This window comes from Lutjanus erythropterus, chromosome 1, assembly GCF_056507025.1.
Source record: "Lutjanus erythropterus isolate fLutEry1 chromosome 1, fLutEry1.hap2, whole genome shotgun sequence".
NCBI classification, from domain to species: Eukaryota; Metazoa; Chordata; class Actinopteri; order Lutjaniformes; family Lutjanidae; genus Lutjanus; species Lutjanus erythropterus.
Window position 1 is genome coordinate 32202006 of NC_139317.1, and position 27523 is coordinate 32229528.

General features: G+C 37.4%; 1 protein-coding gene across 3 annotated transcripts; it reads left to right on the forward strand.

Moving 5' to 3' along the window:
* The first annotated feature begins 9533 nt into the window (after nt 1–9533).
* Nucleotides 9534–26119, forward strand: sppl2a (signal peptide peptidase like 2A). Of its 3 annotated transcripts, XM_084720050.1 has the most exons (17): nt 9534–9750; nt 11698–11808; nt 12259–12438; nt 14892–14981; nt 15112–15245; nt 17140–17294; nt 17392–17488; nt 17845–17946; nt 18820–18901; nt 19201–19275; nt 19600–19656; nt 20093–20146; nt 21663–21762; nt 22327–22407; nt 22892–23052; nt 24914–24947; nt 25593–26119. In XM_084720050.1, exons 1-17 carry the CDS (start codon nt 9697–9699, stop codon nt 25631–25633), a joined length of 1608 nt encoding a protein of 535 aa, XP_084576176.1. In that variant the 5' UTR covers nt 9534–9696; the 3' UTR covers nt 25634–26119. The 3 variants fall into 3 exon arrangements, with proteins under 3 accessions (XP_084576176.1, XP_084576160.1, XP_084576167.1); XM_084720034.1 differs by lacking the exon at nt 24914–24947 and having other exon boundaries at nt 9535–9750; XM_084720041.1 differs by lacking the exons at nt 20093–20146; nt 24914–24947 and having other exon boundaries at nt 9535–9750.
* The last annotated feature ends 1404 nt before the right edge of the window (nt 26120–27523 follow it).

The window sequence follows — 27523 nt, forward strand, 5'->3', positions numbered from 1 at the left end:
TAATCAAAGCTCCAATACATGGTATTACTGTATGAGAAATTTAAGCAATGTGAGGTTGTATTTTTGGCTGAACAAGGGTGATAAAGCTGTCTCATATTATTGTTTGATGAATTTCCAAAAATTCTCAATGTCAGGTGAACATTTTTTTTCCCTTTAAGTGTATATAAACTTGACTTCAGCTGCAAGTGAAACCATTCACTACACATGTATATAAAGAAAATACTACAAATGAATTTTAGTGTTTGATGGGTGGAAAGTCTTTTTGCACACAGAAGCATAACAAGATTTCATTCAAATGTCATCCTAAATCTCCTCTGTGAATTTAGACACTATATTTTAATGACAATGTGGACTGTTGTTGTCCAGTGCTGGATTGTGATCTTATCTTGATGAGGAATTGATTATTTATCCTGAGGCTGGTGGTCTTTTGTGCCAGATGAAGTGCTAGTTAGTAATAGATTTTGTAGTGCCCCTTGAGGACCTGCTGCTGTTATCATGTTTGAAAAAAAGATGAAATTAGTGAAATAGAACAATAATATAGCAAACTTTTTAGAAAGTTTTGTTAAATTACAAATTAGGGGCCAGGTATAACATGACTAATAAGTTTAATGTATAGTATGACCACTGTTTGCTCAACCCAGTCACATTTTCTCAGCTGTAAACATTGAGTTATTGTATTTTTCACTCAGTGTTCAGAGTTTGTCCTGAGATTTAAAGGTTGAGGGCTGAAATGTCAGTATGAGTCATTGAAGGCTGTCAGTGTGAGCCAGTGACTAACATTTTACCCAGGTTTCCCTGTCTTACACACTACACCACCAGTTTCTAAAACTTTATGCGTCACATACCACCTCAGAACACACCATACTGATGCTAAAACAGAGGCAGCCTACCCGATACAGCTACAGAAAAGGCAGGTTTATTCCTAATATTATGTATTGTTGACTGTTGTCAGCCACAGCCACACTGCCTTCACAGTAAAGCAGCGACTCACTGCCATCACAGCTTAGTTTGTAATGGTGTGAATGTAACAGGCTGATACTGAACAAAAATATTTACAGGAAAGACAAAACTTTAAATTACATTTCAGTGATCTCATAGTTTTTTCAAGTATTTTCATTTGAATTATTGATAACATGTTTTGAAATCAATTTATTTAATTCTTTTTAAACTTTAGGAGATCCCTGAGTGTACCACTAGAGGGAGCTCGAGTAACACCAGCAGCTCTATCTTTGGCCTGATGATCGTGGGTTTCAGCTGGATTTTTGTTAAGCTTAATATTTCTCTTTCCCTTAATTTTTTCTTTTTAATGACATGTACACCATGCATCTAATTCTATTTGTATGAACTTTCATGTGAAATCTCCTTGAGAAATGGGCTACATAAAGTCTTTTTTACCTAATGTCTGTCCCTTATACAAATTTGTTATACGTTCAGAAGATAAACCACAAAATCTGAGAATTTATCTGACAGAGATATATCTGCAAATATGTGCTGTAGAGTTTGTCTGGAGATGTCTGTGTGTACTGTAAACATGATTTAACTGTTCTGGTGTGAAGTAACTGGTTGGATTGTAGGTACTGTGCACAATGACTTGGGGTTAGTCCATTTGAGAGAAGTTTTTGTCTTGTCTATAAAGTTTTAATATTCGATATATAGCTGTAGTGGTAAACAGCAATGTTTCTATAAAGTCTGTGGCTGACAACTGCAACAACAAAAGATGTCTACAGGCATCTAAACAGTATGAACAAAATGTTTTTCATTCCACGTTCATCAGGTGATGCTTTTAATTAACAACCATTCAAGCAGAGAGGACAAACTAATTAGCTCATAGCTTCATTATGCATTTACAGTTACTGTTCAGGACTGTGAGATACTTTGCTGCCTCTATTTTCACCTGGCTTTTAGATTAATAATAACAAAATATAGATGCATTGAAAACAACATTCTGACAATTAAAAACTGACATTTCCAAGATTATAATCTGACTACAAGGGACTAATAAAGCAGTACATGGTCCCCTTCCTTTGTGATGTCCTAGTGTGCATGTTGCAGGATATGTTTTCATTTATTGAGAGGGATTAATTTCCTTGGTTCCAATTAAGAAGGGACAGTAATGTGATGTTCAGGTCACAGCCAGGAAGAAAGGGAACATGCTGACCCAAAACATGCTGTTATTTGTCACCCCAGTCTTCCGGCTTCACTCATTATGAGCCCTTGAAGGGAAGTCATGTCAGACAACACAAGCTCAGTGGTTTCGGTTTTAAGCTTCCAAAAGAAAGAAGGGTCATTGAGCTATTTGTTAATTAAAAGTAGATGGAAAAAAAGCAAATATGCACTTAATAAAGCCATGTTAAATGTGCAAGAGGTGGTGTGTATTGAGTAAAGTTCAACTATAAGTCTTAACTGCATTTTTCTTTTCTTTTCTTTCTTTCTTTCTTTCTTTCTTTCTTTCTTTCTTTCTTTAACCAGATATTGATGCTAAATCCTTCACAAAAGAGCAGTTCAGCACTTACATCATCACCCTAAATTCAGCACTATATCCTGACAGTCTTCTTGCCCGCGGTGAAAAATCTATTTAAAGTAACTCCAAATGCAAACTCATGAATAGGGTTGAAATCATGATACTGGTACCAATACCTACATTCTTAAAGTATTACTGATACCAATGGAGTGCTTAATTCTATACATTTTTTGAAGGTTCAAGGCTTGTCTCTTTTTTTTCCCAGATCTGGGTTGAAAAAGGATTGAATGCAGGTATTGTTTGACTGGAGACATTTCAATACTGTGGTCTCGTGAGTGTGAGAGATACTCTAAAAATAAATGTGTTGACGCAACAAAAAATATGCAATAGTTCACACTCAATATCTTTGAGTTGTGACAGCTTCCAATGAAACTATGCTCAACTCACGTACTACATTGAGTTAAGGGAATTAGCTTTTCCTTTACAGCCAAGTGTGTTTTTAAGTACCACTTACTTAATAATTGGTAGTTGGTTACTCATAAAATTAAGTTGTTCTAACTAGTTTGTCTACATCATGTAAAGGGAATTTTAAAGTGCTATGTACCAAGTTACCTTTATTATGAGCAAAAGTTTTCAAAGTTGGCAAGTTTTTAGCTTAAAAAAATCAGACAAGAACAGAATTGTCGTGCAGTAAACTTTTTTATTCTGGGTGCAGTTGTGTATGTGAACACATGATATTTAAATTTTCACTAAAAGAGAAATTACAATGCCCCACAAATTAAAAATAAACACATTGCCCATATTGCCCTGGAAAAACATAATTATGCCATTACAGTAGCACTATCATACAGTCTGAACTACCTTAGCATTATTATTTGAACAAAATTTATCTAAATTATGTTTGCAACTGGGAAGGTTTCTGTGAATCAGTAAATTAGCAATTTTATTTCACAACCATGCATTTGTTTAAGTGGTTGGAACAGGGTCCCTGTCCTAATTTTAAGACCGTAATTAAGGTTTTTGATCATGTAATATTTGACGTATGGAAGGACAATATGATAGGAAAAGGTCACAGTTTGGTTCAAATGAGAAAATATACAACCATCTTCAGTTAAATGTGACTGAAACGGAACATGACAAGCCACTTTTTCATTTCATTTCAGCCAGTGATTATGTATAGATGGTCACTGTGTTTGCTCAGTGGTAATTTGGTCTGCCGTTGTACAAATGCACCACATTTTGGTGGTAATGAAATTCAGTCTCGAGTGGAAACAGTCTCAGTCTCAAGTGCCCTGATGTTGGTTGATTAGACATCTAATGGAAGGTTTTTTTTTTTTTTCTTACTTCATCTCTGCTGATAGGCACGAAGTTTGAGAGAGTTATGTAAATCTGCTGAAAGTTTATGGTGTACCCACTGCTACCTCCTGGGGTGCTAAACTTGTCTTTGGTGACTTTCAGTGTTTCAATACCTTTAATAATAACACAAATGAACAAGGACAGAATTTATCTGTTTTTTTTTTCTGAACTAAAACTATCCATACCTCTGACACAGTGATTTCTTCCTTTCCCCATGACTAATCATCATGCTACCATCAAATAATGTGATCAGGTCTACATAAACATTCATTTTAGTGTATTACATTGGCACATCAGGGATCATGATGTAGGGGTGACCTGGCAAAGAAATGCAGGGGTCATCAACAAAACAGGTGAACCTAAGAAGTTCGATACTCAGTGTTTCATGAGTTGTCTTTCGAAAATCTAAAACACAAGAGCACACATCTGGAGAATGGATTAAACTTTGTCTTTACCTGCTCTAACATAAGCTGCAAACAGCAGAATGTCCATCTAACTAACACTAGTTCACTAGCTGCAACAGAGCAAAAAAATCTGTATAATAAACCTGAATTAAGAAATACAGAATGCACATAAGGGCTTGAAAATAATGCCAACCGCAATAATTGTAATAATTTTCAGAAAGGTCTCATTACCCTGTGTTTCAAACTGTTAAAAATTGCCTACCTGTGACAGCTGCTGAAGAATAGAAGAGGCCTGAAAGATTCAGGAGTGATGAACTGAGCCGGATTGTTTCACCTCCAACTTAGTGACGACAGTCTGCAACACAGATCAACTGAAAGAATGGAAAATGTGAGTCAGCAGACTGGAATAATATAAGAAAACATCTCTAAAAAGATGGATGCGGGTAACTACATTTCAAAAACTCTGTTGGATGAGGCCTAGTCTATGAAAAGATGTTTAGATCATGGTAGTTTGAGTAGCTGTCAATCACTACCTCCACCCCTGCTCACCATTTTGCAAAATCACTATGATGCACTGATTGTGAGCAAAATATTTCATCACTGTTTTTATGGTTTCAGAGTTCATCTGACAATTTACTGTGTGAGATTTCAGTCATTCCCCTACATGGATGTATGAATACACTCATAAATGTCATAAACCCACTTTTCTTTTACCAAAAATGAACCACCAGACCAACAGCACACAAATAATCACAGCAAATAATCAGGGTGACGATGCAGCACAAGTCAGTTAAGAAAGAGAAAGTTATTTTCAGTAAAGTCCAAAATAATTATTCCCTGAAACTCTTAAGAGTTAAACAAAAAGACACCACTTTTCAGAGCTTCAGCGATAAACAGCAACAAGAACTCAGTCTGTTCAGTTCAGTATTTCAAAATTTGGTCAGAGGTTTTGGTCAATGAGGATCTGTGGGAAAGTTCTAGTAGTTCAGTTTAGTTTTTACCCCAAAGAGTTTAAATCACCACCCAACAAAGTTAATCAGAGATCACTGGACAGGTTCAGTTTTTTTCCACATAGTAAAACCTAAAACATCTCAAATAAATTAATAATGCATCTCTCAAAGTAAAACCTCAGACAATGTCACAGTCAACTCCAAGTGCCAGTTTGTCTTCGAGTTCACAGAATAAAAGAATCAAACCTCACAAAGGACAGACGGACAGGTTTTTAACACACAATACTTTCACAACCAACAAAGTCATAAATTATTTGGCAAGAAATAAACCATCTTTAAACAAACCAGCACCGTCAGTTTAAAAGTTCAAATGTTATATTAAAGAACACAAAACTAAGTCAGTCCAGTTCCATGTAATTCGGTTCAGTTGATAAGGTAACACAGACACTTTGGGATTCAAAAGTCAAAACACCGAAGAATACCCATTAAGAGAACCACAGACCCATGAAAGATCTCGCAAGAGTGATCATTTGTGACCCAAACAGTGGTTTTCCCACAACCCTGACCGAGTGTTTTCCGTCATTAAACCTACCATATTTAGTTAACCATAGCGTTCATACATTTAAAACAAAATTGGGTTGTACAAGGTGTACAATGAAGAAACAATCACACAAATCTCACAAGAGTTCCACAAATCAAGGATTCATTCTAGTCTTAAAAACAGGCTCGTTCGGGATGAACTGCGCCTCGCCTGGAAAGTAGACGAGATCGGACGGCCGCAGCACGAGGTGGAGACAAAAAGCTGCAGTCAAGTCGGACAGTTTTCAACAGACTTAAGAAGGAGTAGAAGAAGAGACACTAACATCCTGTTAGATCACCTGTAGGTTACCTAGTCTGCAGACCATAACTTCATAACTTCATAACTGAAGAGATGAAATGTGTTCTTGGTTGCTGATTGAAGTTAAAATAGAAGAGATCAAACAAACAGTTACAAAGTGCTTTACAAGGCAGATAAAAGAACAGATGTTACATGTAACAGGAGGAGGATAAGTCATACATATAAACTTTATTATTATCAGACACAAATAGCAGATAGACAACATAAAATGCACTGCAAAAGTACGTCAGACTATTCCCATAATATTCCTACCAGATATCTATGCATAGATCAATAAATCTGTGTTTTGCTTAATTCAATCAGAAATACTGAACACTCATATTTCGTTGCAAGCAACATGACATCTATCTAAAGCAGAGGTGCAGGAGCCATGCAGCTGTGCAGCTTTAGTGGCACATTTAAAGCAAAACCCCAAGCCATAGTTGCAGCAGCCGAGTACTCACGCCAGGGTCACATGAGGCAAAGCAGCCGCTGTGTTTATCTCAAATTTTGATGCTGTGGAGCTTCAGGGGTGAGATAGGAAGTCTTCATGTACGCTTGAAAATCCATCACCATATGATTAGTTCAATTAGTTTTAGCTTCTCAGTCTTTCTCTTACATTCAGTTCTGTTGTTAAAATCCCATGAAACACTACAAATGACATAATCCTCACTAATTCATAGAAGGATGTAAGAAAATTGAAAAAGACACAAATAATATTCAAATCACTCTGCATGTGTAAGCATGTAAATGTAAAATACTGCTGCTTATTAATTTGGGAACTCCACATAGCTTCTTGTTGCCGTGGTTACTGTGTTAACATGCTGCATTTCACCCATTACTGCATATTAAACACAATACAGTACAGCCTATATCTTGAGCCAGATTACCACACTAATGGTAATTGTCAAAAATGATCTGCACTTGAGCCAACTGTTCATCTGTCTTTGAGAATTGCTGATATTCTTATTTTAATCTATCAACAGAAATAGCTCAAAGTCATGTGAAACTAATGAATCTGAAATATCAGGTTCATCTGATTATATCTTGGACCAGTGAACACCTATTAACTAATTGGTGCTGAGGAAAAAAGGGTAGATGACTATTAAAAACATGACCACATCTTCCCCCCTGGTCACATTACACTGGATGGGTGATTTACATTGAGTCATGCATGAGGCTACTCAAGCAAAGCTAAAGGGACAAAAGGCAAAATGTGAGACATCATAAGCTGTGACAAGAGTGTACAGTATAAAAAACAAGTCAGACAAATATCCCACACAGCAAACCGTGAGTATGTCATGACATGATTCATATAATAAAACATACTCCATGCAATCAGAGCCATGTGAGATTAACAAAAATAACCTTCTTTCTTCAATTAGAAAGAGGGATATGTATTTTAGCATCACCAGATGCATACAAAGACAATAAATAAATAGAAAATTTGAGGGGTTTTGTATGAGATAATTCTGCTGTGAATGATTGGCTATGGGTAAGGAAAGTAGCAAGTTTTTTTTTTTTGTTTTTTTATTTGCTGTGTTAGGCCACATGCTGCCAGTGCTGGCAACATGCTAGTTACCATAACATGTTGTGGTGCCATTGCCATTGCTTCAATGGCCCAATATTCTGCAGTTCCAGTTGTCCAAAAAATGTGCCATTGGACCAAAAGCCCATTGTCACTTATCCCAAAAACAAATGTCGATTGCTCTGAAGGCCCATACACACTCTCACAACATTTAAAGGGGTTTTACAGACAGATTTCCAGTAAAATCATGAGAGTTTTAGCTCAGCTGGTACGCACCCCTGTCAGTCAGTTATTTGATAGGGTTAATCTTATCCCAACCCTAAACCCAACAGCAGGAAGAGTATGTATTTTTGAAGTAATGTTCCTTTGGAGCAATGGGCATCTGACGGACAGATGAGCTTTTAGTCCAGTGGTATATTTTTCAAATTATTGGGGCAGACTAATGGGCCGCTGAAAATATGGGCATTCACCCATTAGGTGAGGCAGCTGAGTAAGCTTATTTGATTGGTTGGTGAGGTTGCCAGTGTTGCCAACATGCTAGTTAGTATAACATGTTGTGGTGCTATGATATTGTTCCGAAAGCCTTTTATTCCAAAACCCCAACAGTTACATTTGACAAAAAAGCCAACTTTAACCCAATTTTAACCCTAACCCAACTGCAGGGACAATGTGTCTTTTCAGAGCAGTGGGTCTTCCAAGCAATGTGCATTTGTTTTCAGGTTGACAGACAGCTTGTTACTTGAGCACCTAGATGTCTAGTCTAGTGAAGATCACACACTCAGCACACTCCTGTAGTCATTTGGTGCTGGGCAGGGTGAAAGCAGCTGCTTGTTGCAGCTTTAAAAACCAAAACAGTGACAACAACTGTGCACCTTTAAGTTTATACTGTGTCAAAACATGAAAATTTGTCAACGCTAATTTGATATCAACATTTTTTTAATTCACTGAGTACCTTGTTTGTGACCAAAATAATCACTAGTGAGATTGAGAGAGTGGTGCAAATCTCATCTATAAATAGCCAAACATGAGTCACCAAAATTGATGACATATTACACAGGTCATAAATCATACAGTCTCCATGGCAAGACAGATCAAAACTTCATAACTTTTAGGTTACAATAACCCACTCCTTCATGTTGTTTGCATTTGTCAGAATGACACACTAAATAGAGAGAAGGTCAAGCTGGGTCCAGATTTGAGCATTGTTTCTTTTAATGTTTGTGTATGTCCTCAGGTGAAGGTCCACCACACTTGAATAATGATCATCACAGCCACACACCTGTAAATCTTGAACCATCAAACATGTTGTTGTGTGCATGCAATGACAGTTTCATTGACTAACCAGATTATGTCAGTGCAATACATTCTTCAAAAACCTCCAAATCCTACTTTTTGTCATTGTGAAGGTTTTCATTGATGGAGAAGTAAAAACCTCAGGATCATCAGATAACTTTAGTGCACAACCAGTTTGAACACCCTTTTTGAACATATATATGATCAGTTTGTTACCTTACCGTAGTCTCAAGTAGGTTTTAAGTCTGAGGACTGAAATGTCTAAATACAAATGATTCAATAACATTTTTCCTTTGTTTTTATTTTTTTATTTGAGGTGAGGAAAGGGACAAGAGAAAAGACATAAATGGCAGAGATAAACTAAAGCCAATGATGAAGAAGAGGAGGGGAGAGAAAGGAGCATGAGGAGGAAGAAGAAGAAAAAAAAATCTGTCAAGAAGTGGTTACTTTCAAACCTGAAAAGTTAAAATGCCAACTGAAAAACTTTTAAGTACATGCTAAAAAAAATATTTACTTTTATATTTTCAGTGGATAAATATTTGAAATGGCTTCTTTTTATACCATGGTATTGCTACTTTTGCTTCTTTATCATTTGATCAGTGTGTGTGCTGTTGTTGAGACGCTGTGGAGGTGAAACAGAAACCAGTGGGTCAGCGCGTGTCATGTGTCACGAGCCAATACAGGAAGTAGCTGGCAGCTGCTGACGAGCTAAACAACAAAAGCCATGAAGATACGAGCAACCTAGCGAATAAGAGTGTTTCCGTGCCACACAGAAGTCAATTAATGTTGGTGCCATCATACTCTGTAAAAAGGCGAATGTTACAGACATGGAAAGAGCTGTCAGTATCTTCATTTTGTCGGTCATTTTCTTGGCATCGCAGGTAAGTTGATGAACGCTAATAACAGAAACTGAACCGTGAAGGTTAGCCAACGGTTACCGACGGGCCTGATAACTGAACTTACCATCGAAAACTGTGTCGGCTGTGAGTACTGCTAACTGTCTAAAACATATTAATAGTATGTTGTCAATATACTGTACTGATTCGTGTGTAATAAGCACCATTTTTTCGTTAAAGAACGACAAAACTGACCGCTGTCAACCAGCTATCGTTAGCTCTAACATGTGGTTCGTTAGCCTCTGCTAGTGTGGTTCAAGCTTGAAAACTTCGTGTTTGTGCTGCATTACTGTTAAGTTAGATGATAGGGGCAGCGTTAATGTAGTTAACATTTTCCAGAACTAACATTAAATTAGCACTTAAGCAAAAGCTGTTCAAACCTAACTTAGCTAACTTATACAGACGTTGACGTTTGGCGGAGGGTGATTTCCCCGACGTTCCCTAAACACGTCACTGTCGAGGAAGTATTCACATATTTATTTAAAGCGGATCACTGATCACTAAGGCAGAGATCACACACACCACTGCACTGAGTTGGCTCTGTTTTTGAATATGGAAATAAAGTGTAACGAGTTGACTAGTCTAATATCAGGCTAAAAAAAAAGAATAAGGAAAACCAAACACTGATGAAAGCTTAAAGAGAGCTTCTTTTCAGTCTGATATTTATGACAGCTCAGTATATTTGCCAGTGAAGTGAGAGCATTTAACTGATTATTTACCTATACATTAAAATGCCGCCATGAGAATGATGTTAAAACAATATAAATTTGTAACCCGGATGTCTAAAAAGTTTTGTATTGAATTTGTATATATTGCTTTTAATCTGGTGCAGTAGTTCACAGCTGTTTTGGCTGGCTTGACACTGGAGTTGGGAAACACAATGTTGGTGTTGGGTGCTAATACTGACATAATTAACTCATCGGATATCAGACTGCCGGCACCAATCCATGTACCACTTCAGATTCCATAGTCTGCTGTTTTTATGAATCATAAATATATGTGTTGACAGAATATTTTGATGCAGTCCCTTTGAAATGTCGATATTCTGTATCATTTTTGATACCACAGGGAATTGACTCAACATTGATGGCATGAAATGTTAGATTTTTATTCTATAACAATGGATAGAGAATGAGACAAACAATGAGGATTAGACAGTACTGTGTGCAAGAGAGAGGTGGAGGAACTAACAACTCGCTGTTGGAGAGAAGAGTGAGCGAGCAAGTACAGCTGGTACAGGAGTGTCAAATACTGTGAAAAAAATAAAATTGAAAGCATTTGAAGTATGAAGTATAGATGTTTATCAAATATCTTATAAATATTTTTAATATTTATGAAACATTAATTGTAATAATGCAATGCAGCTCATGCCAAAATGTTATAGCACAAATTAATTACTTTGTAATTTAACAGTTCTACAAAGATATCCAGTCATTGCCATTTTTTTTTTGTCTACCAGTATTTTATGAATTAGACATGCAGGTGGAACTTGGTTCATGGTCCATGAACTTGCCATAATGCAATATAAAACAGGCTGCCACTGAGTGAGCCAGTAAGAGCGTACTAACTCAGTATGTCTTTAGTTCAGAGATATTTTAGTCCTGAAATACAGAAAAGGAAGACAACAACTTACTGTATAAAGACAACATTCAGGTATCAGAATCAGGCTGGAAAAGAAAAAAAAGTGTTTTTGTGTCTCTCTAATATGAGCAATGCATATTTTTGACAGACCACCACACATAATGGCCTCAGTATAGTCATGAGTTGTAAGGAGATCAACAATGATATCATTCATACAATTTTTTTGACATACAAAACAAATGCATGCCTACTGGGATGCTGCAATTGTTAGCTGTGTGTCAGGCCAGCTACAATTAAGACACTTTTAAGCTTGTGTAGAAATTTAAAAGAATAATGTTTCTTTCCCAACAGATAAACTGCCAAGAGGCGATTCTGCACATTTCAAATGGAAATACAGAGAGGGAGTACTGTATTGTCCACAATCACTCCTGGACACCCCTATCACAAACCCTTGATGCTGCTGTAAGTTTTTCAAACTTTTTCAGGCACTATTCTGCTGTGATTTCATAGCATCAGGACAGGAAAGTAACTCTGGCTTTCATCTACTTCTTAAGCATGAAGTCAATTTTGTGTTTATTCTTTGTATTTACAAAAATACACCATGAGTGGTTCCGAACCTTGAAATTTGGAATGAAGTTCAATGATCCCAAATGTTAAAATGTCACTTTACACCTTACAGCCTGTATTTACGAACTGCTATTTGGTGGTGGTGTGCCACTCTGATTAATGTGGTAACCAGAAGTATTTACAGTTTAGAAGTAATGATGGTGACGCTAGCTGAAATGAGTTTGTGTTTGCTGTAACACTCTTAATTTTGTGACTTCTCCTGTATCCCAAAGTTATGATGGGAATATTACAGGAAATTCTCCTCCGTTAAAATTGTTAAATCACTTATTGTCTTCACTTTTCCAGTCGCAGTATCCACTTGTGAACCTGACCTCCACTGTCCTGTGTAACGCCTCAGGGGTCAGTACAGATGTAAAGGACAAAGCAGTGGTGGTCATGAGGGGGGACTGTGATTTCAGCCAGAAAGCTCAGGTTGCTCAGTCCCTCGGAGCTACAGCTTTGCTCCTTGCCAGCAACAAAACATTGGTAGGACATTTACATCAATCTGTATATTGTTAGTTGATTAAGCCTGAGGGGGTGTGATTTGACATTTTCCGTAAGATTTTGTTTTTTTTTAAGTGGTTAACTAACTCCCATGGAGGGCCCATTAACTGTTGTTTTTTGTGAACTGATAATAATGCTATTGTAAGGAGTAACAAATGTAATATGTAAGAAGTGCATGCAGAAGCGAGTCAGAAATAAGGAAGTGACATACCAGTGGTATCAGTGTGGGTGTTTCCATCTAAATATGTTTTCTTTGTAGGAGAAATGGTCTTGTTTCCTGTCATCATGTTTGATTCACTGTGATTTTTTTTTTTTTTTTAACTTTTAATTTTTTGACAACATACCATGTTTAAAGTGGCTCACCAAAGGCCCAGTAAGAAATGTTCCCAAGTCTTATTTATAAACATTTCTAAGAACACGGTACACTTCACCTAGGACCACAGTAATCACAAACAGGGTCACTTCAAGAAACGTCACACTTTACCTGGGACCCAGACAAGGATGCCCACTCTCACCATCCCTCTTTGCCATCTTTATCGAACCACTTGCAGCAGCAATAAGACAAAACAATAAATTTGAAGGAATCCAGGATACTGACTCACAACATAAAATTAGTTTATGTGCAGATTATTTATTATTACACCTACTGAATCCCTCCATGTCACAGCAGGAAACCTTTAACACCATTAACAACTTCTCTACAATCTCCACTCCACTATACAATAAACTGGAACAAATCAACTATATTACCACTGTCTGAAGATGCCTGGGACTCTGCAGCCCAAGACCTCCCACTTCACACCGACAATATAAAATACTTAGGAATTAATAATTCCTCCAGGCTGTCAGAGTTGTTCAATCTCAATTACACCCCATCGCTTAAAAAAAATAGAAGATGATTTCAAACACTGGACCAAGCTCCTACTCACTCTCATAGGATAAATAGCTACAGTCAAAATGAAAACCTTACTTCAGCTTAACTATTTGTTTTCCATAATCCCCACCACCCCCACTGATAAATGTTTTGAAACTCTAGACTCATTAACAACTCAATTTTAATGGAACAAAAAAAACCCAAAATCTCACTTTCAACATTACAAAATCAAAAATCACAAGGTGGCTTAGAGGCATCAAACTTTTTCCACTACTTCCTGTCAAATTAACTACAATATTTATTTAAATGGACAAACAAGAGCAACTACAATAACCCATGGCTAGAGTTAGAACAAAATCAATGCACAACTTCAATCGCAGACCTCCCCTTCCTACTGCAATCAATCGAGAAAATTAACTATTGTCAGAATATCACAGTTCACACAACTCTGGCAGCCTACTACAACCATCTAAATTAAGCAGGGAGGTTATGGAAATCACAAATTAAAAAAAAGAAAAATAACATCAAAACTTTATAAACTTATATCTTGTATAACTTGTATAACTCTCCCAATCACAAAATGGGAAAATGCCATGTCTATCTCTCCCAACCCTGACTTCTGGATACAAATAAATAAAAACATCTTCTCTATGACCATGCATTCAAATCTGTAACTTATACAATATAAAACCATCCACAAAACCCACATCACTCAGAGCAAAATGTTGAAAATGTGACTGGCAGACACAAGATACCTGCTCACAATGCACACTGGGTAGCACAGATGATTATTTGCATGCCACTTGAGTCTGTCAACCAGTTCACTCCTTTTGGACAGCAGTCACTGAGAATCTCTCTGACATTATCTTGGGCTGCAGAATCTCATTGTCTCCATCACTGTGCCTGCTGGGACATACCACACAAGTAGCCTCCCACCACCACCACTATCAATTCCCCATCCAATACCCTGTCCTCCTACATGTGGGTGGCTGGCGAAATTGCCCTGGACCTGGCCATTCAATGGGGTTTCAGGGTACAGTTGGCTTTGCATAGCAGATTTTGTTGGGCCAACCACCAAATAATAATAATATCTCCAAAATCAAAACAAAACAAACAAAAAAAACACCAGTCAGCCTCACCTTAATTTAAGTTTCTGTCTCTTGAGTTTGGAGGACTTGGCCCTCCTTTGTCATGCTACTGCCACAACAGCGCCATAGGTCTGCTCCCGTGATGTTAAGGTTAGGGTATAAATAAATAAATAAATAAATAAATAAACATATACACACACACACACACGCACACATATAGTCTCAACCATGTATGTATGTTTACTACGTACCCACTAGACTGAAGTCATGTTTGCTTTCTATGTTATTTGTTTATTTTACTCTATTTTTCTTATTTGCCATTATTTTTGTTTTTGTCTGTTGTCTAATATAATTTGAGCTGTTTATACACTTGTCTTCACTTGTTCTGTAATTGTTTCCATGCACAATAATAAATAAATAAATAAATGAATAGAAATTTATAAAGAATTCTGTTTTCCCACTCGGCTCTTCAGATACCTCCGTCAGCCAATGATTCTGAGTATGCAAAGGTCCACATTCCTCTGGCTCTCATGAGGTACAGGGACTTCCTGGAAGCACGGCAGGTTAGGCAGTCTTTACTTTTTCTGCTGCTAGTCTTGTTACCACTCCTTTCAGAAAAGTTCGATTCAATGAAAAAGTCATGTTGGATGCAAAGTTGCTCATTAAATCTTTAATCTTTGTGTGTGTCCTCAGGTGTTTGGTGAAGATATGCACGTGAAGCTTTACGCTCCACCACACTCCAAGCTTGATCCAAGCATTGCAGTCATGCTACTGATTGCAATCGTCACTGTTGCCCTGGGTGGCTACTGGAGTGGAGCATGTGAGAGGTGAGATATTATAGCTGTGCATTGTCAGGACTTGACTCAAGAAGTTTCAACAATAATGGCTTGATTCCTCTGAGCATGGCTGTGTTGTGTTACGGCTGTGCTGCAGCCACAGGAGGTCATCACAGCCACTCTACACAATGCTTGTGATTCCACCAGCAGCGCCTTGTCCCAGAAGCGGCTCTCCACTCTGCTCCACTTTAAATATGCACAGTCTATTTTTGAGGGATGCTGCGTCAATCTGCACAGAGCAAACCAAGCAGGCAGGAAGTCAGACACAGGACATCATAGACAATCTTGTCACATTTTAAAATAAAAGACCATGTGCAGGCTCACAATTATACAAACAGACCAGAAAGAAACCATTGAACTACGTAGCCTCCTAACCCATGGTAGAAGCACAAAAATCAAGGAAAAAATACCAAATCAACAAAATCTGAGCAAGTCAACATAATCAGGCAGACAAAAATGCTCCACTTAAAGACTGTTGGTGGGGCATGAAGCCGTGTGGAGGACTGATCAAAACTGTGGCGCACATGCATCCTGCCCAGTGGAATCAAGTAATAAGGGAGACGACACCAGACCACAACATTTAAACAATGGAACTTGATTACCCAAAGTAACCAAACTGGACCAAATTAAATTATATTAGAGGTAATAGCTATGATAAGATATGGTATGTTTATGTCAGTGACATTTTAATGATGGGTGTGTGTAGGGCTTTGTTCGGAGTGCAAGCAAATCAGATTTGTTTATCAAATTAGATCTTTAAGACACACTGTCCTGTTATTTGCAAGTGATCAGATCAGATTTGTGTGTGTCCAGACATCACCAACCTATCTGCATGTGTTGCTGTAGTAACGTTGTAAGCATCAGGAACTTTCTACACTTCCCAAGGCAGAAGCATGGGAAGTGGAGAGCCATCATCTGTGTTGTGAAGTCGTGATGCAGAACACCTCCGTCACACCGGACAAACTCTTGTGTTATTATCCATACTGCTCTGTTAATAGCACAGAGCGCTAGTAACATTCTGTAGTAGCATGGATTCTGCTCAGCCACTCTGATGCACTTTTGTGTTTTTTTGATTTGTTGCTGTTGTTGTGTTTCTTTGAGTGTGATGCAGAAGACACTTTAAAAACTGATTTCAGTGGCCAGACAGGGACACATCTGTAGAGATCTGATTGGAATGGCATTTCCAACCACCTCAAAAATGTTGCTTGTATCCATTTTCATCTAGTCTTGCTGTCCAGTCAATCTGAATAAAATCTGACACTTCACAAAAAAGACTTGGGGTAGCAGTCTGAGCAAGGCCTAAATGTATGGATGTGAAAAGTAGAATAATTAACTAAACAAACTTAACAAACCAAAGGAGAATCAAGTGCCTTGAATGAAGGGCAAAGAGAGCAGCAACAGCAGAATGGTAGACAGAGAGCAGCAGCTACACTGCAGCCAGCCTTAAATAACCCAGGAACACACTTGGGCCCTCAAGTGATCCACCTGCAAAGTGAGCAGAGAGACAGGTGAATCTCACTGCAGGGGTCATCACAATATTTGTACATTTTAATACAATGTAACTAGAGCAGATATCAGAAGAACATTTAGTTTTATCAGTATGCAGTGAGAGTGTGAATGATTAACCAGATAATAGCTGTGTGAATATACAGTACTGAAATGTTGAACATACAATAGATGGCATTGATATTTTCAACAAGTAGCATATACTTGCCGAAGGTCATATTTATTGCAGTGCCATTGTATCAGATTGCATGGATTTGTATGGTTGAATTGTATAGTTGATGGTGCCTGGTCTGCTTTTTTTTATTTGTCTTTTTGACCACCAGTTTTATAAACGGTAGGCTTGAAATATATAATTCCAATGTTTTTCTGTTTGTGGCAGGGACCGGCTGAAAGGTGGTGCGGAGGGGGGAGGAGGTGGAGAGAGCAAAGCCGACAGTGGAGAGCTTTTCCTGTACTCTCCCCTCAAAGTGGTTTTCTTTGTTGCCCTGATGTGTGGGATGCTGGTACTCATGTACTACTTTTACAACATCCTCGGTGAGTGGGACAAAATAAAAACAGCTCTTGTGTACTCTGAAGGAGTAATAATATCTGGTGTTTTGTTGAAGTGATCTGTGTTTGTTTCTTCACCCAGTTTACGTTATTATTGCCATATTCTGCCTGGCTTCTGCCTCTGCACTGTTCAGCTGCCTGGATGCAGTGATGGAAAAGATTGGTTGTGGCACTTGCGGGTATGATGATCACTCTTTCAAAAAAGATTATATACACACTTATACACACACATACAAATACAAATGCATATTCCACTAGTGTTATGTAAATATAAATGGGAGAGATGAGTATCAGTACTACCTGATGAATAGCTCAGTACAGAATATGTAATCATATTTTAATTTCCTTCCTGGTTTCTCTGTAAATATCCATTCCATCTAAACAAGACAGACATAGTGGTCACAGAGAGAAGATGTGAAACAGATCTGTGTGTGTTACTTCCTTCTCCCAACATGTCTGTGTCTGAATCATATCCTGACTGACCAGTCAGCTGCTGAAAGCCTTTGTTTATTTGACTGTCTATGTCTTTTTCTAGGTTCTCTATCCGAAATTGTAACTTCTCAGTAAGGTCTCTCATACTGGCTGCTGTGTGCATTAGCATTGCTGTGGTCTGGGGAGTCTACAGGAATGAAGACAGGTACCTGACGGGACAAATACACACAAAACACACAACCCATAATGCCTCTGTCTGTTTCACTCCCACCTTCAGTCGTGGCTGTCATAGGGGGACTGTTCTAGTGGTGAAGCAGAAGGTGCTTATTGCTTAATATTATCCAGTAAACAACCACACTGCTGCAGCAGTGCTTTTGACATTATAACCCAACCACATTCCTGTGTTGGTGTTACATGTTTATAGCCAAGTGCAAGCTCAGCCTGTCCAGAAAGGTGATTGAAGGGCTTTTTATTCCTGTCATTATTGTACCAGGTATGGACATTGTCTCTTAATGGTTGCATGGTGACGTACACTTGTTTTGTGAGACATGAATGATGACTTTATTCTGTTTACTCTATTATATATTAATTAATTTAAATAATAACCTCAATCATGTAGTTGGTGTTGTTTAATGTGATAATGACATTGGCAGGGTTATTGTGGCTAAAGTGTTTCATATTTAGAGGTTGGTCAGTGTTCCTTGAATAGTGGATTCTATTGTCAGCCTCCCTGTTGCCGCTTAACATAACTTGCTTGTGTTATTTTTATGATCTTTATCAGTTAGCTTAGTCTGTCTTTATGAATGTGATAGTAAAAAAAAATTTAGGGCCCAAAGTCTGTTGGAGATAATAATGAAAAACAAATGTGAAATATATTGTAAAATATCAAAATATATGGCTATAAAATCAATTCTTTCAATTTGCTCTCCTTTAGCAGGGTATTATTTCTAACTGTGTAACTATGTATTTCTTTTTTGTGTTGTGTTTGTGTTAAGTTGAGTCAGACTGCTCCTCTTAAAGTTAAAAACACATGCTAAGGTTAAAACACAAGGTAAAAGAGCTTCTTGTGCTTTTGTAGATGGATCTGGATCTTACAGGACCTCCTTGGCATTGCTTTCTGCCTAAACTTCATGAAGACCATCTCACTGTCCAACTTCAAGGTACCTCTCTCTTCCAAGAATCACACTCTCTCTCTTCATAATTCTATCTTTTAATCTATGACTCTGTTCCTCTTGAACTGTCATTATTATATTTATTTATTTACACATATTTTATATTCATTGTCCTCTACGCACTATTTCTATGTCCCAGATCTTTTTGTCTTTGCATCAACAAGACAGACCTCTGTACATTAACTATTATTAGTAATGAATGCAATTCTAGTAAAACTGCGTTAAAATCTTTTTTTCATTTCTCAGATTTATCAGTTCTGTTTTCTTCTGTTTCCATAATCTCATAGATCTGTGTGATTCTGCTGAGCCTCCTGCTTGTGTATGATGTCTTCTTTGTTTTCATCACTCCTTTCCTCACCAAGGTATGAACATATTTATTTATTTTGTTTGTGTTTTGTTGTAGCAGGAGGGGTTTTCCACATAATGCTGACAATTTCTTTAGATTTTTTTCTGCAGTATTTCCTGCTTTTATGTTCAACTTTTTGTTGGCCAAAGAGTTTTGGCATCCAGTGAACATATTTAACTGATGCACAAAAGCTTCATTCAAGAGAACAAGTGATTATTTGGAAAGGGAACCGTAAACACAGACACTTAATATCATTGAATAGGAGATGTTTTTGCAGCTCTAGTGGTTTCATGAATAGACAAGTAATATGAATGTTTGGCATTTCTTTCTCTGTCAACAGAATGGAGTTAGCATAATGGTGCAGGTTGCCCAGGGCCCGGATGCATCTGGAGAGAAGGTAAGTCCATCTGCACTGCAACCTGCCTTGAAGGGGAACACTGCCAAATTGTCTTTTTAGGCATTTTCAAAATTTTTGTTAAAATATCAAATTTCACAATTTTTTCACTGTTTTAGTGAATTTTAAGATTTGGAATGGTTGAAAAAAATGCAGCTCAATACATTTTATGAAAATTGTTACTTTATTAGGAGACTCAGGACTGAAATAAAAATAAATTGGTAGAGTAAGTTTGTGTTCAAGAAAAGCAGTGTGCAGCTGAGGAGTGCAGGAGTCCTGATGAACCAGCCAAAAGCTAAGCTTGGTGGAATTCCCCGTCAAGTTTGTCCTGGCTTTATTAACATCCTGGCTGATCTGCACTGCTTGTTGTTGATGCCCTGAGGGCAATGATAGACTGATTGACTAACTTTGCGCTGGGGTTGGGTGGGGTCTGTCGTAGACGCAAGGTAACATGGTGGAGGTCTCCGCTGAACCCCAGACTCCCTCTGAGAAAGTAAGGCTTGACCTTTTACCCATCCACTCCTTTTTTCAGTGCTACATTCTGAGGTGTGTGGGAAGGGATTGGGGTTGTAGATGATAGACTCATGTGCAGAATCGAATAGAATAGAAGTAGAGGAATAGAATTGTTTTCTGTATTCTTCTGTATAGACCCCCACAAACCACAAAGATGCATCCAAGGCAATTGTTCAAGTTTAGTTAACAAGAAAGATTGAAAAAAAAAAACATTTAAGACCCCTGACACAACATTCAAAAAAGTAATACAAATACCTTACTTTATTGATAATTAAAATGCATTTTTTTAACAAAAATAACTGCACATTGTACTGTATACAATGCACTGGATCAGTTGTGTGTACCCTTAATTGTTTGTGGTGCCCATCATGTTCATATGTATCTATGGATTTTTTACATTTCTTTTTTCTATGGCTGTAATCTTGAAAAAAGGTTCTTATGGTTTCCCCCAATCTTTTAACAAAAATGAAATATGAACAGACACGTAGTCTCTCACATGATTGTCAGGTGGTATGCCCTGAAAAGTCACTTGAGTTTGTATTTTGAACATAACAGTTCTGTTCCATTTTAATCATTTTATGTGCAGTGTTTTCATGCCGTTGCATCATTGTAGAATGGATTTGGCCTTCTAAGCGTTTTTTTGTTTATAGAAAAGACTTTGTATTTATATTTTGTTTCAGTAAAACATGGTTTTAGTATGAATACTCTAAGTCTTTTCTCTCTTTAGTTAGAAGTGCTCAGAGGATTCAGTGAGGAATGTTAAGCCATTGCAGGATAGCTGAAGCAGTGTTTCTCCCAGGATTCCTCGTGCAGCAGAGCTCACATTTTTGGATTTTCAATTTTCTCTGGGAAATTATACTCAGCACAGACCTATGTATTCAGCAAATTGTGTTCAGCAACTTATTGTATGCATAGCATTTGCATAGTGTATGTGAGCATTTGTGAATACAGCATTTTGTTGTTTGTTGTTACAGTTTCAAGTAACATTGAAAGTAAAGTACAATAGATTTAAAACATCTGTGTCCAAGAAATGTCAGCAAGATACACAACAAAATTCAGAGAACAGTGCTTGTTCAGTGTTAATTGTTTATGGACACCCTAACTGAAAAAAATCTCTTGGCGTAATATTAATGATGAGAACAGAAAGACATTCTGAGAGTTGTTTCTCTTTTTCTGAAATGTTTTCTATGCCACGGTTTGTAGCTTCACCCCAGCTAAATTTGTGCACCAATTGCCTCCTTACTGTCCATGCAGACCATATATATGCTGTCAAAATGTGAAAGGCAGTGTGTTGTTGAAATGGGAGTTAGAAAATACAGCAAGAGATTCTAAAGCAACATACACTAATATGTCTGCTACAGCCCTGAGAAATGAATATGCAATACATAGTCAGTTCAACACAAAGTGCAGCTCACTGTATTTGGCTGCATAAGACACAACAATTCTGCTGTCATACTTATGCAATTTTAAACAGGTAAAATGTTTTATTTTCTCAGCTGCCAGTGGTGATGCGTGTCCCACGATTCTCAGCTTGGGCTCAGAACCTGTGTGGGATGCAGTTCTCCATTCTGGGTTATGGAGACATCATTGTTCCAGGTGAGGCTGTTGAAGTGGCAGTGTCAGAGTTTACCTTAAACTAAACTAACTAACTAACTAAACTGTGCCTGGGAAATATTTTGAACAATATGCAAAATTAACTTTTTTGTTTACTGGCCAAATGGCCAGTGAATGTTCAAATTTGACCAGCCACTTAGTAGATTACCATTGGATTTTTTGACACTTGAATATTTTACCAGCATTTGGCTGCATGGTGCCAATTCTGTGCACTTATTTTGAATACAAACATTAGTGGCTAACATTCTCTGAGCCAAAGACGAACAAGAAAGAAATAACTAAATACATGGTGTGTTTAGTTCAGTACAAACAAAGCTGTTTTTATGAACATTCTCATTTGTCTAGCCTGGATGAGATCTGTGTAATTAAAGTTACTTGCAAGTAAGAATGTTTTTTGTTTTGTTTTTTTTACTTAAAAGGTCCCTAAACCAACAGTGTTTAAAAATCTGTGTTTATGGCAGCACTGTTTCTGAGAAAGAATAAATAAATGCAAACATTTGTAGTGTGATGTATCCCTCACCTTGTGTATCTTAATTGGTCCAACAGGCCTCCTGGTTGCCTACTGCAGCAGGTTTGATGTTTGGGTCAACAGTACCAAGAAGATCTACTTTGTCAGCTGCTGCATAGGTAACTCACAGCTCAACTATAATCTTGTTATTCATATTTTGTCATTATTATTTGAAAATATTTTACGTCAATCTTTGAAAAAAGGAATTTTCCTTTTTTTTTAGTTTTATAGTATTGTTGGTAGTGTTACAGTACATCACCACTTCTTTTTTCATATTTGAAATCCTGTATGTTTCAGGTTACATATATACATTTTTTATGTATTTTCTTTAGCCATATTGTCTTTGCTACTCGTCTACCAGCAGCTGAACTACCAGCATACTGTATTTCATAACATTTCCCTACACATCAGAAGATCTTTTGTGAGAGTCTTTTTCATAGTTCTGCTTAGTAAAATGCTGACATTGTTTGTGTCTCTGGTTAGTTCTTTTTTCCAAAGTAAGCAGTTTAAGTTCTGATTGTGTCTGTGTGTGGTGAAGTATCAGATTTACTTTGTCTTTCTGCTTCTGTGTTTGTATTTGTCTGTCTCTTTCATTCCCTGTAGCCTATCTGCTGGGAATGATCACAACGTTTGCTGTGATGCTGCTGACAGAGATGGGCCAGCCTGCCTTACTCTACCTAGTGCCCTTCACCCTGATAACCTCAGCCGTGGTGGCTGGGTACAGGAAAGAGATGAAGCAGTTCTGGGCAGGAACCACCTATGAGGTGAGAGGACTAGAGAATTCAACGTCTTTCTAAACAGGTTTGGCCCAGTAGTGGTGTCTGATTGATGTTCTGGTACTTCCTCGGTGCTTTAAAACAGTTTCAGTGTATTTCTGAAGAACTTCACACCTCTCATCTTTGGCACAAAGTTTTTCACCACTAGTTCATGAAACCAAAGTCAGCACATCACTAAGACTGAAGTACACAGCAAGGCCTTTTGATGAGGCATATGCTAACTGACAATCACTTGGAGGATACTAGTATGAACAAGGCTTGAATGCTTTAGTGCCGAGCTGGCTGTGTTATAGCGTAATAAAAAAAACATTTTACCTGTTCAGCAAAAAAGCCAGGTAGCCAGGGTTTGCTACTTCAGTTTGTCTACACAAAATCACTGTACTTTATTTTTGCTCTCAGACTTTCTGCAGAGTTTTACTTGGTCTACAGTTGTTTTACACAAAGCAGTAAAAACCTTCACTGGTGCAGTTCCAGCTACATAACTTTTGCCAACCACCTGTATTATCATGAAAGTAAGGTTAGAGGATGCTGGTCACACCGCTGGCATCAGATCACCAGAGACCCCTGCAATGAAGTTAGTCCATTTATTGAAGGGCAGTCTCAAGGGAAGTTACTATAGGCAGTTTTCCTGTTCCTTCGCTGTCTCTTGTCCTGATGTAGTGTGAACTCAATTGTGACTGTGTGTGTTTATATTTGTAAAACTGTAAATCTAAGGTCCTGCTGTCTTTTATGTACTGCATAGTCCACAGCACAAGTCAGGTGTTTTTAATATTTTGAGTAATCTTGAGGAAACATGGAATAGATTTTTACACTTTACAATTTTTGATGTAAAGTGTATTTTCTAAGTATGTACATAAATACATGCATACAGAGAGAACAGGAACGTTTTTGAGTCTGTTTTTGAATTGAATTACTGTTGGAGTAGGACCATAAATTTACATACTGAAGCAACTAAATGGAGCAGATACACTTGAACAGTTACTCAGCAGTGTGTGAAGGTGCTGCATGTGACATTTACTGCCATCAGATGTCGCTGTAGGCCACCAGCATTTCAGACCAAAACAAATGAGCCCTTCATTTGATCAATTAAGCTGGAGAAAAAAAGTGGTATCTAAACACATTGCTCACTCAATTCAAACTGATGAATAAATATGAGTCAGTATTATAATATTGCCTATTTTTCACCTAAAATGTTTACAGAAACATATTTTAGTGCATTGTTTAACTTTAGTGTGAGAAACTTAATCACCATACCACCATATTGAAAATGTGGAATGTGGAAGGCAGAGAGGGACACACACGCACTAACATGCACTGACATGCACTAACATGCACTAACATGCTGAATGAAGTATATTGCACCTTTAAAGTCCACAGCAGCAGTTTTTACATTAATGCTAGTTTACAAGTGTATGTTACTTTTGGCCATTTTCTAAACCATTCTTTAAGCTTTCAGATTGCTCTCATATCTTCAAGCCAGTTGGGTATTGCTTGTACAGAATGAAACTTAATTGCTGTGACTTGAAATTCTCCCTGACACTAATAATTAATCACAGTGAACTTGTCAAAGTCATCTAATTGTAGTTGCATGTCATGCAGTTTCATGTTTCACTGGATGCTGGTGTTTTTTCAAGTCTCTGTATGTTTACATACCGGACCGGCATGAATTGAATCAAAGCAGACTGGAAGTTAGCAATAGTATGTAAAATGCAGAGCTTGACACAGTTTGTACTCGAAATCATGCATTTCCCACCCCGAGGTGCTGGACATGTGCATTGATATGTCAATATAAATGTGTGTGTACGTGAGAGACAAAGATAGAATTCTGACCTGGCTTCATCTTCACCAGGTCTTGGACTCATCCAGGGAACCTTTGCTGCCAGGTGTGCTTCCCGCCAACATAGACCCCTCCTGTGCATTTCTCTTCACTGCAGTGACTTATCTTTTCTCACCAGCTTCTTTGTGTTCCTTTTGACTTTTAACCCCTGATTTCCAGGGTCAATGTGACATTCCAAGACACAACAGATGTTACTGCTTTTAAAAATACAAAAATCTCAGAGGATCCAAGTTTGGTCAGTACAGTGTTTTCATTAACTGACCACTAGGTGTCTCTAGTTGATTGAAAATAATCCTCTTGAATGACAGAAGAGCTTCTAAGCGCACCTGTGTTAAAGCCATGGCCCTGGAATAGCATTAACTTCATCTCTTTATTTCTGCAGTTTATTTTATCATTATCTTCTCCACTCACATCTTTTCCAACCAACGGAGACTACTCATATCTCTCCATCCTTCATGCAGTGACCAACATGTTCATGTTGTCCTTTGCATGTTGTTGCTTGCAGTCTACCTGTGAGAGCTATGGCATGGATGTTGGGATGTGTTATCTGTGTGTGCTGCTCACCTGCTGTTGTATGTACATTACAAATCTTTCTTTGTTGTACTTGGTGCTTTCTACTGTTTGCGCTTGGTGAACCAAAACATTAAAAAAAGAATTACTTACTAATTTTTTGTTTCCTTTTTCTCTGTAGAAGGAAGAACTGACTGCTCCATAGAAGGAGAAGAATGCTGACTTACAGTGTTGTGAATGGACCCAACTGCTGGATGCTCTTTTTTTTTTTTTTTTTAACATTTTAATATTACATTTGCAAAGCAAGGGAACATGTAATTGATGAACAGATTCTCAAAACAGTTTGGGTTCATTTGACTGCTGTGAATGGTGGTTAGATAGCTAATAAATATTGTGTAAGTGGCACAGAGGTGTTTTAAGTAATTGAAAGGCTTGTTTAGTGCCTAAAGGTCTGTTAGGTTAATGTTCAGAAAACTGTAATGATTTTTGCCTTGGTGATGATTGCATACAGCAAAATAAGAAAGCACTTTATGATATTTAGCTTGACAGTTGTTTCATCAGGGCTGGGGTCCGGGCTGGGATTTTAATTACTTGTAGCCATAGTATATTGATACATTTTTGATAACTGTTTCGGGGTTTCTGTGTAACCTGTTTGTATGATGTGATTTCTTTCATTGCCTTATATTAAAATGAACAACTTCTGTTTAATGTTCTTGTACATGTATTTCTTGCTTTGCTGAAACTTTCACACACATACTTTGGTGAGCATAGTCTCCTGCACATCTCTAGAGAAGCAGTGACTTGTTCTGTTTGAGAAAAAAAAATGTGTACAGCTGTTTTGAGTGAATGAGAGGAAAGACATGGTTTTCAAGGACTTATAGGGGATTTTATTTTCTGTGAAGTAGCCAGGGGCCAGACCGTGCCAGCCATTAATTAATAAGTTCTAAAAAATTAAGTCTGCAACAAAAGAAGTTGCAAATATACAACCACTGATAAATTCTGTCTGAAAGAGTTTAGAGTTAATGTAAGAGCACAAAAGTGAGGAACATCAGATAAGTATTTATGTCTTTCCTTTTACACTCAGAGTTAAGGAGTCTGTTGGAAATTTTAATTGTCATGTTGAATCTAAAATGATAAAAGGCTTTTATCTCTTTGAGGAGCAGCCCAGTATGAACACAGTCCAACTAGCACTCATAAAAATCATGCTTATAAAATCTTTGACATAACTTGGTTCTTATTAGTGGGTTTATGATGACCATATTGTGTTTGTTTAAATGTTGTATCACTACTCCCATTGTATTTTTGTTAGGTACTCTCTGCAACATGTTGTTATTGAATTTTTTATCAATCAAAGTTGAATTACTTATTTTTACGTGAGGAACAAACAACTTACCTGGCAGCTATTAAATATTCTGAAAGGATTTTCTATCACCTTGTGACATTTATGACTGTTGATATCAGTTGACTTAGTATCTATAAAACCAAGACAACCTCAGTATGGTGCCACTTTCTAATAAGGCAACCTTTACGCAGCTTTATCAAATGTTAATAAATAATTTACTAATGCTTTACAGTAAACAGCCACTGTTGACCACTGTTACCCAAAGCCCAAAATGGTGGCCTCAAATGTCTTGTTTTGTGCACCGCCCAAAAGTATTCAGTTTAATAGAGGACTAAGGAAACCAGAGAAGCTGAAATTAGACAATTTGGAATTTTTTTCTTAAACGACTGAAAATGATTAATTGATTATCAAAATAGTTTGTTATCAATTTAGGCCTGTTAGGAAACAAAAAAAAATGCTCATGGGTTTCTCACTCTCTAACAAGTCATCAAATCTGCAGCTGTAAATGTTGAAATTAATAAAATGTGTTTAGAATAATCCAGTCTGTAAGAAAAATGTATGTCTTTTATTATATAAATTATTAATATTGCAAATGTGAATGTAACTTTTTGGTACTAGAAAAATGATCTTTGAACTTTGTCTTAGATAAAACAGATGTTGACAGATGGTGAGGTTTTGTTTTGTTTTGTTTTTTTGTTTTTTTTTTTCAGTTTAGTTTCCTCCTGCAGTTGAAAAAATGTACTAATTGTGATAATATATTGTTGGGCCTC

Excerpts from the sequence above, each read along its gene's own strand:
- sppl2a (XM_084720050.1), top strand. The coding sequence starts at position 9,697 with ATGGAAAGAGCTGTCAGTATCTTCATTTTGTCGGTCATTTTCTTGGCA. Across the intron at positions 17,295-17,391 it reads CTACTTTTACAACATCCTCG|TTTACGTTATTATTGCCATA; the intron begins GTGAGTGGGACA and ends TTCTTCACCCAG. Across the intron at positions 22,408-22,891 it reads CTTTGTCAGCTGCTGCATAG|CCTATCTGCTGGGAATGATC; the intron begins GTAACTCACAGC and ends CATTCCCTGTAG.